The sequence below is a fragment of the Nomia melanderi genome, chromosome 3, assembly GCF_051020985.1.
Source record: "Nomia melanderi isolate GNS246 chromosome 3, iyNomMela1, whole genome shotgun sequence".
NCBI lineage: Eukaryota > Metazoa > Arthropoda > Insecta > Hymenoptera > Halictidae > Nomia > Nomia melanderi.
Window position 1 is genome coordinate 7583172 of NC_135001.1, and position 11446 is coordinate 7594617.

Consider the following 11446-nt stretch of genomic DNA (forward strand, 5'->3'; position numbering starts at 1 on the left):
ACATGTAATAATGAATATCTAGGATAACGTGAAGATAGTTGAAAGTTTAGGGAATGATGTGTTGCAATTTAGCCGCAGAATCGGAGGAAACAGAAATTTCTAGAAGCAGTCTAATGAATTCAAACGAGGGATAATTTTCTTGTATTAAAGATTTTCTGAAAGTTATTCCACAATTATTCAATGTCTTCTATAAAGATTCGTGATCAGATTACTAAGAGGATTTGTTTAGAAGCATCATTTTATTAATAAAAAACGGAACTTAAAAAGGAAAGCTTATTCAACTTCGAAGTCATCTTGAAAAAAAACTTTTTCCAGAATGACACTCTTGCAAGCATTCGCTAGAAGTAGAAAATGGAACCGAAGGAAAACACGTTCTCTGCACGACGTACTTCCATTTTCTTCAAGCCAAGCTCCAAATTTTCGCCGACGCTCCCGGGACCGTTCTGCCGGAAGTCGGCGGCGAACTCCGCCAGCTCCCGCACGAAATTCTCTATCTGTTCTCTGGTCATGTCTGCGAATCTATCAGAAGTGCTCTCCAGAGTGGAGGCTCTGTAGAGCGCGCCGAGATACAGTGATTCCCAATCATGCTGAAGATCGTACGCCAGCTGCTCGTCTTCCTCTGGGAACGATATGCCGTGGCTGCGGAACGTTTTGAACGTCTCCTGAAGTCAATTTCATGATTCGTGTATTTCGTTCTTTGAGAAGGAGACGAAGGAAGCAAAAGTCAAAAGGGAAAGAAACCGAAGAAGAGGAACAAGAAAAAAATAAAGGAAAGGAAAACGAAACAGCAAAAGTATAAGAAAGAGAAAAACGAAAAGGCAAAAGTAAGAGAAAAAGAAAAGATCAAAGGTAACGGTAAAAGCAAAAGAGAGGGGAAAAGGAGAAATAAAAGCAAAGGAAGAAAAAGGAAAAGCTGATGAAGAAAGAAGAAGAAAATGCAAAAGAAACGGAAGTTGCACGTTCGAAATATTCGACAAAACACCTGATAAGTTTTGAATCGAACTTCGGCTTGTACGGCGGTCTTCTTGATGTCAGAGATCGCCTGCATCACGGACGTGAAACGATCCAAGCCGGTGATCACTAGCTCGACCTCGGATCGGAATGTTTCGATGATTGATTTTAAATCGATCATACCCTCGACAGTTTGGGAAAGCAAGAAATCTCCGAGCACCTGTTTCCACTCTTCTGCGTGCTTCTCGATGCCGGAGAGGAGCAGATGTAGGTTGATACTGCAGAATCGCGAAGAAAAGTTTCTTTACTGTCATCGTAAATCAAAATAACCGAAAATAAGAAATAACGATGATGTATTCGTGACAGTTGAACAGATATCGTTCAAGGTTTCAAAATTATTCCGTTCTATGAACACATTTGTTGTTCCATGTGTATTTTTCACTGTTATTAATGCTGTTTGAATGTCTTTTAAACAATTAATCGCGAAATCAAGAAGATTTTACCGTATGCAATACACGTCGTAGTGAGAGTCAATGTCGTTCAGCTCCTCGAGAATATTCTCGTAGAAAGTGAACTTCTCGTCGTACTGGAAAAGCGTGGGCGACGTGGCGGCAAACTTTTCGGCGGCCAGTTTCTTGTCGAACGCCCAGAGATTGCTGTACTTCTTCCATCTGTGCAGATAGTACGAGCAATCCATCACCAGTTTGTACACGGACGACTGTACCATCAGGATGCTATCATTCACCGCCTAACATTAATTATTCATCGTTCATTTCGAGAATACATTTCATTGTACCTTCCATATCACATTGACTACTGAATGAACAGTCATTAACATTCCTTTCTTTAACTAAATAGAAATTGAGAGATCACGATTTCTCATCAGCTATGAGAACCAACTCTTCACCTTCTTATATCTCACGAATCCAGAAAAATTCAATGTATTCAATATCTCAAGAAGAAAACTAATTTTCTGTTTACTTATTTTAGTTTACCGAACTTCTCGGTTTTTCTAAATTTTAATTTCTTATTAACTTTGAAGTACAAGAAGTTCTGTCATCCAACTTCAAGTGACATGACAATCAAAGTGATATTCGTACTTTCAATGTTCTAGCGATTGCGCGAACAATCACTGTGAATTAGCGACAAATGATTTACGACAAGCGATTTACTTGAATGTTCATGACGTCCTCGAAGAAACTGAAGGTCACTAGATCGTCCACGTTGGTCCTTCTGATCGGCCTGCACTCGAGACAGCTGCCATTCATCCACCTAGGGAAACGTTTCAGCTCGTCGAACATATACTTCACGTTCTGAAGGATGATATGATAGATTTCAGCCGGCGACGGTCTCAAAACAGCTTCCGAGGCAATCAGCACCGCGTCCACTTGAAAAATCGGCTTGAAACTCGTCAGGGTTTTGTTGAACACTTCTATGTTCTGCACCATGCAGCTGAAACAATGATTCGAATACAATTTGGGTGACACTGATTTTTATATAGACATGAAAATTAATTTCCTCATTATCAGTGACGCATCAAAAAAACTGAATTTGGTGGATCTGTGAAAAGCGAGACAATTAAAAGAAGAATCGTTATGAAAGATCTTAATTTTCCAGTTTCCTTTTCATTGAAAAAACTACTTGTAATTTAATGAGTGCTGATTGGATGATCAATCTATTTAGAGAAAGATAACTCACGTTATGAAAGCGCCGAATATTTTCTTCTCATATGTTTCATAGAAGAGTTGCATGGCAGGACTTCTTCCGGTAGTTGTTCCCAGCACGAGGCTTTCCAGTTTCATCAGCAACGGACCCATCGACTCGTAAATTTTCCTCATCGAGGAGGCCAGCTCTGTTCTTCGGTTTTGGATCTCTTGGAAATAAGTCTTGAAACGTTTGTCGAAAATAAATTCGTTGAAATATATTAAACGTTCGTTTATCGATTACAAATTTTGATTGACTTGAAATTTTTGAATGAAAAGCTTCTTGGAAATCCTTCCAACTTCTTGATTATTCTTTTAATAAATTGAAGCGAACAGAGAATCGTGAGTTTGGTTAAATGACTCGAACCTTGCATGGTAATAATTCTTCCAATCCCTCAGCCAAGTCAGGAGGCAAAGTGAACAAATTATATCTCTGTAGATCGGAGAAGATCCTATTGTCCAGATCTTTCTTCATCTGGTCCGTCTGATCGATGATGGAGTTCAGGTTTTTCAGCAATTTCTCACAGTTGTGCCCGAAGTCAGCTATATTCAGGGAATCCCAGTTGATGCGCATCACTCCTGGCTGAATATGCTTCTCGATATCCAGGAGAATGTGCTTTAATAACTGGATCTATTTGGGATAAAGACAATTATAAAATATTACTAACTTCGATATCGTAAAACAAATAAAAATATATTTAACTTATTCCTCTTCTATTTAGTAATAATTCTAATCCTAGTAGTTTTGTTTTTCTATAGATTTCAAGTATTATTGAAAAAGCAGAAATCAAATTCAAAAGCGTCCTTGGAAAATGAGAATACGGCTAAAATAAATGGATAAATTTATAAATTTGATAATTGAATAGAATTAAGTTAGTAAAGTGATAAAGTTAGTATTAATAAATAATAGAAGAATGAATAATGAGAAACCGTACATCAGCTTTAGTTATCCTGTCCAACATTTTGTTATATTGATCAATGACTCTTTGCAGAACATCGATATCCTTTCTCAATCGATCTTTCTGGATACTGACTTCCTTTACCGCCGGTGACAATTCGAAGCCCAACTGCTCCATTAACTCAGCCTGTAATCAGACACGAGTAGATAAGCGAGATCATTAACGGTAGATCGATCTGATTGTAATTCCATTGACGAACACCTCGTGAATAATCTCGAAAACTTCCCAATTGAAGTTCACTTGGAAGCGTAGTTGGCACTCGATCAAAATCGAACCACTCATGAATTCCGTCCACGTCTGCTTCAGCGATTGGGGTGCAGGTTTCTCCATGGCCGAGGATATCGTCGATGTTTTCTCCCTGTGTGAGGAGAGAACCGATTTGTGTTCCTGTTTCATTTCCCGGATCTGCACCCTCGATCCGCCGATCGCTGAACTGATAGTGTCTCCTCTAGAAACTGTCGAATCGTGACATATACTTGATCAAACTTGACATAAGAGGTCAATTAGAAACTAAAGCTGTGGTGAACATTAAACTGCAACTTCAAATTTAAAATAAAAAATTTCTTATTCAAATTCAAATTTTAAATTTCCAATTTCGAATTTCAAATATCTTACTCAAATTCAAATTCAAATTTCAAATTTAAATCTAACCGAATCCCAGAATTTTCAAAAAGTTTCAACTCACGGATGCTAGGTTTGGACAGTATACCGTATCCCTTGTGTACAGATCCCAACAGTGTCGATCCGACCGATCCAAAATCCTTAGTCCTCGCTTTCCTCGACACGTGAATCGTCTGAACGTTTTTCCCCGGTTTCTCCGTATCCGGGAACGTTAACATACCTACGAACAAATTCAATTTCTACCTCGCTTCCTTAATTACTATTATTAACATATAAAACGCAAAACAAAGAACCTTTGTCCGGTTCCGACTGCACCATCTTCAAGATGCTCCTCTTCATGGTGTTCAACACGACCATCTGAGCCTTGTCCACCCAATTCTTGAACTTAGATTCCTCAAAAGCTTTCATCTGTTTCGCTACTTCCAGGTATTGACTGAACGCGACCAGCTTCAATTCGCTGTGCTTCAGTTCCAGTACCTCCTGCAGGATCAGAACTGGTCTTCTCAGACGATGGAACAATTGCCTTATCCAGAATATTGCACCAGCCATTGGCGGATGGTAGGTTAGCAAAGGCGGATATCGTTTTCCTGAAATTTCAAAGTGTCTCGAACAATTCTCGAACAAAGTAAATCAGTACAAATTTTAATGAGCCACAAAAATAGAAAAAATGCAAATGCCGTACTCCGAAGGTTAAAGTGCATAATAATTTCAAAAAGTTAAGGCTACATAGAATTAAATTCATTACAGTGTGGCTTATAAATTTCAATGTCATAGCATTCATGTTATTTTGCATCACAATGAGAATTAATGCTATAGCATTCATGTTATTTTGCATCACAATGAGAATGAATGCTATAGCATTCACGTCCGCGAACGTGTTAACGTTTCAGAGGCATCAGCATGTAGCTTGATGTACGAAACAAGTGACATCCCACCTCGATTGTATATAGCCTCCACAGCGCTAACTTCCTTGCTGAACTGTTGCATGATGACATCAAACTTCCTCGAAAGTTGCTGCTGGATGCTAGTCCTGGTCTTCATGTCCTTAAACTTGAGCAACACCTCGAGCGCCTGTTCCGCGCTGATCAGAACCATGAAGCACTCGTCAATGAAGAATCTCGCTTCATTCTCGAGGAACCTAACCTCCTCGTAGAACAAGGACATCGTAGCCTCCCAGTTCTCCCTGTTGAACTCATCGTATACATTAAAATCCGCGTCCTGGATCGGCAGGACCAATCTGCCGACTCTCTTTATTATGGTGTCTATCTGCGCCGGATCGCTGATGATCGACTTCAAGTATGGACCGAAGATGTTGTAAAAATCTTCAAGAACACCAGCCACTTGATTCAAACCGTTGCAAACGGAGGCAATGTACTCGGTGCTCTTGAAGAGTCTTTTCTGATCGAACTCCCAGCGAGTCCCTTTGCCTGATTCCTCGATCTCCTTCCTGACTTTCAGGTACGCGCTCTTCCAGCTTTTCAGCATCACGCGCGCGTCTTTTGTCTTTCGTAGAATCTCTTCCAGCGGTTTCCTGCGTAACGATGTTTACTGGTAGGTCTCTCTGTGTGTTGCGTTCATTTATCGTAGAAAGAAGTCAACTAACTTGAACAGGTCCTTGATGTCCAAGTATTTTATAACTGTCTGACAAAGCTGCCAGGATACTCTCTCCATTAGAATTATCATCTTGTCTTCGGACGAGTAATACGACGACAGAATCCATATCATTCTCAGTCCTTCCGGCAACGATAGGACGGACTGCGTTGCTGATTTGAAGTCGTCCGTTTCTGTGATCACCTGCAGTTTTAAACAGTTTTAAACGATATCACGTTGGGACACTTTTTTACCTTCTAATCAATCTAATACCATGTTATCTAAATTCATTGGATCTCCGGAGAGTTGCAATATTTCCCGACAGTTTTTAACACGTTCGCCACCAGCGTCACACATTTGTGACGGTCGTAATCCTATATTTTACATAATGAAAATGAAATTAATCCCATGGATATTATTATTAGAAATTATAAACTACGACATTATATTTAGGAACTCAATGATTCGTTTCAGTTTCATTTTTCTAATATTTTCTTTAGAAGATTCATTGGATTGAAGAAAATATTATAATTGAGGAGACCGTCACCGAAATAAGCACTGATAGCGAACGTGTTAATCATCTCATCTCCAACTTTTGAAGCTTCCAAGAAACAACCTCGCAGTTACTTAGAGAAGCACAGTATTGTCTCAGTAACTACAGTATCGCTTTAGAAACTACAATATCCCCTTATCAATTACAGTGTCACCTTCAAAATTACAGTTAAAATCTGGACTAAAAAAATTCCTATTTACCTACCTTCAGACTCTAGCTTTCAACTGTAACGAATGAATTAAACAGTCGCAATAACTCCCACAGAATAAACATCAACAGTCGAAACATAAAATCAAGTATCTAAAAACATTCGTTCCGAATCAATCCCTGAAGGTCCACTACATAATTGAATATTATTTCAGAACATCGAAACAAATGAAAATCTCGCTGCCATATTCCGCTCACTTTGAAGTGCCTAATGACAGTCTGGAGGAATCGATCGTTGTCCCTGGCTTCGGCGTAATACTTCCACAAATCAGCATAGAAGAACTCGAAGTTGGAGGCTATTGGCGAGAGCACTTTGTTCAGCAGCCCTAAGATCCTTCGGGCCATCGGAGTCTTGAGCTGCTCGACTAACATCAATAATCCTCTCTCCCGGTCCTGCCAGTAGCTGCACTCTGCCAGTGGTCCTTTCCCCTGCACCGTTTTCGTTTGAAACGATTCCAATACCTAAAACGATCATATTTCTGCCTATCCTCTTTCCATTGTTCTTTTCGCCAAAACTCTTATCGAGCACTCCATTCAGTCGGTACTTTCTGTATGTGCACTCCCCAGGACATTATCACGTCCTCGAGCTGCTTAATCACTTCGGTATTCTTCTCCAACATCTCGTCGGTGACCTTCGGGTCCTCCAGTTCCGGGATGTTCGGCATCGTCAACAGGATATCGCCTTCGATGTGCTCTAGAGCCCTGATTAGAAAAGTAGCATAGAAATACTTTAATTAAACCGTTGACTTTTGTGCAACGTAACATCCCGTTGGTGCAGTTTAGCGTACGAAGAATACAATCTAGCCGGAGCTTAATTTCGGTCGTTAATTTTAGCGTGTTATCGTTATACAACAGAATTTCAAAGCGCAATATTTAGTGACATTCAATGCAGTAGCAGATTCTTTAATTATTCAAAGCGTTTGTAGGAAAAGAAATTTTACTTTTAACGATTTATGTGTTTCTGTACTGTGTTCTAACATAGCCCTTGTGAAAATGGATTTTGTGAATAAAAAGGAATGAATATTTATTTGAAGTTCAGTAGGATATCCTGGAATGAGTGAAAAGGGAAAGCTTCACGAACCATTTGACGCTGCCTATCAGCGCGTCCAAATAGGTTAAGATGTCCTTTCTGCTCTGATCCCATTCCTTTGACTGCTGGACTTGCGTGTTCTTGCGACTGGTCTTGTCTAGGGATTTTCCTTCGGCATCCATAATAGACACGCTTTTGTCAGCGCCTGTCGATGTTTTCTTCTTTTCCCTGAATTTCCTCTTCGTCTCCTTTCGAGATCGAGAAGTCCTAAGACTTTCTTCATCCTCGGTTTCTGTGTCCTCTTTCTCTTTTTGTTTCTTCTGTACCATCAGCGACATTCTGCGGAATTCCGAGGGTCTTCTGAACACCGAACTCTGTTCAATTTCGTATTACATTCCAGTCATTAGTGGCACTCGAATAAAATGAGCCAAATGAAAACTTTGAATCATAGAACATCATTCTGAAGGCTGTGCTTAATATAGAAATTACTATAGAAATTAATAATTGAAATTAAATAGAAATTAAAGTTAATTATTATAGAAATAATATATAAATTAAAGTTAATATAAGAGAATTCGAAAATTGTAACGTGATTTCAGAAACCGCGAGAATGATATAAAATTAGAGATTGTATTAATGAAGGTATTTGATTTAGTCGACAATTTGTTGTCGTTATAATGATGTTTATTTGTGCATACTTCGTAAATTGAACGTACTCGAGATTGCATTATCTGAGCCAGATTGGACAGTTCGTCGTCGCTATCGGAATCATCTAGTTTCATCATCTCTACGAACAGTGGACCATGAAACTGACTTTCCACCAATGGTCTAAATACCTGAATAGATATAGAACAAATTTGATTACAAACTAACAGAACTGAAGTGAAGAAATAAGAATATATTTCATATAGATCCACAAAAATGATTATGTAAGTATGATATACTCATTCTAATAAATGTATCTAAATGATATGAACAATATTTCAGTACCTGATTTAACATTCTGTTCAAAGTAACCAGAAATTTCCCCTGAAGAGATCCAACGACCAAATATTGCGTGATCTCTTCGCAACATTCTTGATAAGAATCGAACGACGGTATACCCTCGTCAGTTGTCCTCAGGAAATAAAACAACGTGGTGTCCTGTAGATCAGCCCTGCCACCATCTACTTCGCCACAGATCATGTGGAGGACAGGTATCCTTCTCACTTTTTCCACCATTTTCTGCAACCATTTTGTTCACACCTCTACACTCTGCGCACACCATTTATATTTCTGTCTTTTATAAAAACAAACTGTCATAAATCATCCTGCTACCTTTTTCATCACGTAATTGTGTTGCTCTCCTGGTGGCGGTGGTTTAATTATCGAGGAGACTGGAAAAGGGGGTATTTTCTATTTTTTTAACTCGTTAAATTATTTCAAACATTCGTTCTTTCAGTTTTAGAGTTGGAAATTATAAACATATTTATCACGCGTAACAAATAAAGATTCTAGTAAAGAATTTTGAAATTTGAAATTTTAAGAGTAATTTCACAATGTGTTTACCAGGTGTAAGTGCATCACTGTCGTCTTTTTTCCTCGCTGAAAGGGAAGTATCTCCACTACCTTTGTTCATTTCCTCTTCGCCCTCCTCCTCATCTTCATCCTCATCCCCTTCTTCCTCCTCGTCTTCCGTTTCGTACTCGCTGAACGCGGTGATCGTAGACGGTGCATGCGATTTCAAAGACATGGTCGATTGTTCCAGTAAAGTGAGAATCGCGCTGGGATCCGTCTTCGTTACTTTCGTCTTACTCTTCTTCGGCTTCTTCTTCGCTACTTTCACTTTGCTACCCCTTTTACCCCCTCTTCTATCCAACCCTGATGCAATTCAGTTTAATTCAGCTCAAAAAAGTAATCATTTCCAAGGGTGCAATTGTTCAAGAAAAATGTAAAAATGCACTCGGAAGTGTTTCATTAGAAATATTTTAAAATTTTCTGATGAGATAGAGAGGATATTTTGTGAAACTAACTCGACGAGAAATCATACTTACATTGAAGGACAAAGCTATTTTGTTTGAATATTTCTCAAATTGATGTATTATACGAAGTTTAATATTATATATCAAATTTTATAGTTTTACTGTATGTAAAGCAGTCAAATCATACGAAATAAAAATATATCATACCACTCATGTGCAATCATACACAGACAAAGTAAAATACATTTCTAACTACTTTATATTCTCTTTTTGATTATACAAAAACACAAGTGATGCAAAAAAAAGTGTTACTAACCGTTAAAATGAATCGTGCTCAAACAATGAAAAGAACTTTTAATAAGCAATTGCTTTTGCGTTTGTAAAACGTTAAATGAAATTATAGAAGCAGTGCATAATACAACGAGTTTTCGTTGCTCCTAAGCATGAGTTACCAGTTATTGTCAGTGAACCTACGCGATTTTCCTTTCATCGCCAACGCGGTTAGAGCGGCCAGTTTATTAGCCTGTGCGCCTGTTTCCCGTCGGCATTAAAGATAATACGTATCTCTCGTTTAATGAATTGACATATTAAATGAATTAGACATTAAATGCCGCACTCACTCTCCCAGACAGGCACTTCCTCTTGAATGACTTCCGTGTAGTAAGTCGTGTAAAAGAATATTACCTTCCTCTCAAGGTCCGTCACTCCATATAGATCGAGGATCAAGAAATTAAGGATCTTGTCCTCTAGGTATCGGTTGTTCGCCTGTTGTTCAAGTTTCGATAACATCAATCAAATTTCAAGCTTGTATATTCACGTAAACCTACTGATTCGATTGAATTTGATTTTTACTCATTCGTGTCGATAACCTAATTTACGTTGGGAAGTTTAACACGTTGAACGCAGCGCGATTATATAAAGCAAATTACACAGAATGGAAAAAATATGATATTAAATCATTTGATTGAATTGCATTATTATTATTATTGCACGTTCTTCTAGTTGAATGTCACGAAATTAGGTAGCATTATTTGTAATATGGAAATGTCTCTAAATAATCGTCGTTTCATTGAGTGAAGTATAGTAATTTAATTTGGTTGGGGGTCACCGGTGACCCCCACGGCATTTAACGTGTTAAAAGCAACATTCCAATATTCGCGCAAATTTACTGGATCTATTTGATTGGATTTTGATTCATTCGTGTGAACAAACTTAATTTACGTTGAGAAGTTTGTAGAATTGAAGCTCGTGTCCGGTGATCCCCAGAAACTTCATCGCTTTGTCCCTGATCCACTGTAATCTAAGGAAATTCCTGTTTTTGTTTACCGTTGATCATGATTTATTATTGATTTGTTTATACATAATAATCGATTTCGATAGTAATTTATTATTCAAGGTATTCTTTATTGTTATTATTTTATACCGATCTATTATCGAATTTTTTTATCAAAATCATATTTGCCGATATCATTTTGTACCGATCTGTTATCGAATTTGTTATCAAAATTATTTGTTTACTACTGTACCGGTAATCCATGTGCATGACAGAATGCCGGCTCTGTATATTAACATCGTCATCCAATTCAACCTTCTCCTCGTCCTCGTCGATCTCGATCGGCGCGAATTCCAGTTCTGAGTCACTCATATTTCGGCAAATTAATTAGTTGAGAATATAAAAAAATATATTTCACTCGTCAACGTCTTCAAACTAAGAAAAAACTCTGCACAACCTCTCAAGTATACTTTCCTCAGTTCGTTCTTGAAATTATCATTTACTTTTAAGTAATGCGACTCATTTCATATAAACTATTGATTGGAAACTGTAATACAACAAATTGTAATCGATGTACTATTATTTATTCGGAAGTTTA

At 38.1% G+C, this 11446-nt stretch overlaps 1 protein-coding gene across 1 annotated transcript in view; it reads right to left on the reverse strand.

Annotated features, from left to right (window-relative positions):
• Dhc98D (Dynein heavy chain at 89D) overlaps window positions 1–11220 on the reverse strand; it is a 30270-nt gene extending 19050 nt beyond the window's left edge. The window contains exons 1-22 of the mRNA XM_076365674.1: window positions 11102–11220; window positions 10797–10875; window positions 10196–10340; window positions 9163–9459; window positions 8932–8990; window positions 8605–8838; window positions 8331–8450; window positions 7666–7988; window positions 7130–7286; window positions 6783–7046; window positions 5838–6028; window positions 5170–5765; window positions 4528–4821; window positions 4299–4454; window positions 3815–4068; window positions 3590–3739; window positions 3022–3285; window positions 2650–2837; window positions 2124–2403; window positions 1455–1699; window positions 983–1229; window positions 390–662 (exon numbers count right to left, since the gene is read on the reverse strand). Coding sequence (XP_076221789.1) covers window positions 390–662; window positions 983–1229; window positions 1455–1699; window positions 2124–2403; window positions 2650–2837; window positions 3022–3285; window positions 3590–3739; window positions 3815–4068; window positions 4299–4454; window positions 4528–4821; window positions 5170–5765; window positions 5838–6028; window positions 6783–7046; window positions 7130–7286; window positions 7666–7988; window positions 8331–8450; window positions 8605–8838; window positions 8932–8990; window positions 9163–9459; window positions 10196–10340; window positions 10797–10875; window positions 11102–11220 — 4935 coding nt within the window. The remainder of the gene's footprint in view (window positions 1–389; window positions 663–982; window positions 1230–1454; window positions 1700–2123; window positions 2404–2649; window positions 2838–3021; window positions 3286–3589; window positions 3740–3814; window positions 4069–4298; window positions 4455–4527; window positions 4822–5169; window positions 5766–5837; window positions 6029–6782; window positions 7047–7129; window positions 7287–7665; window positions 7989–8330; window positions 8451–8604; window positions 8839–8931; window positions 8991–9162; window positions 9460–10195; window positions 10341–10796; window positions 10876–11101) is intronic.
• Window positions 11221–11446: the final 226 nt, after the last annotated feature.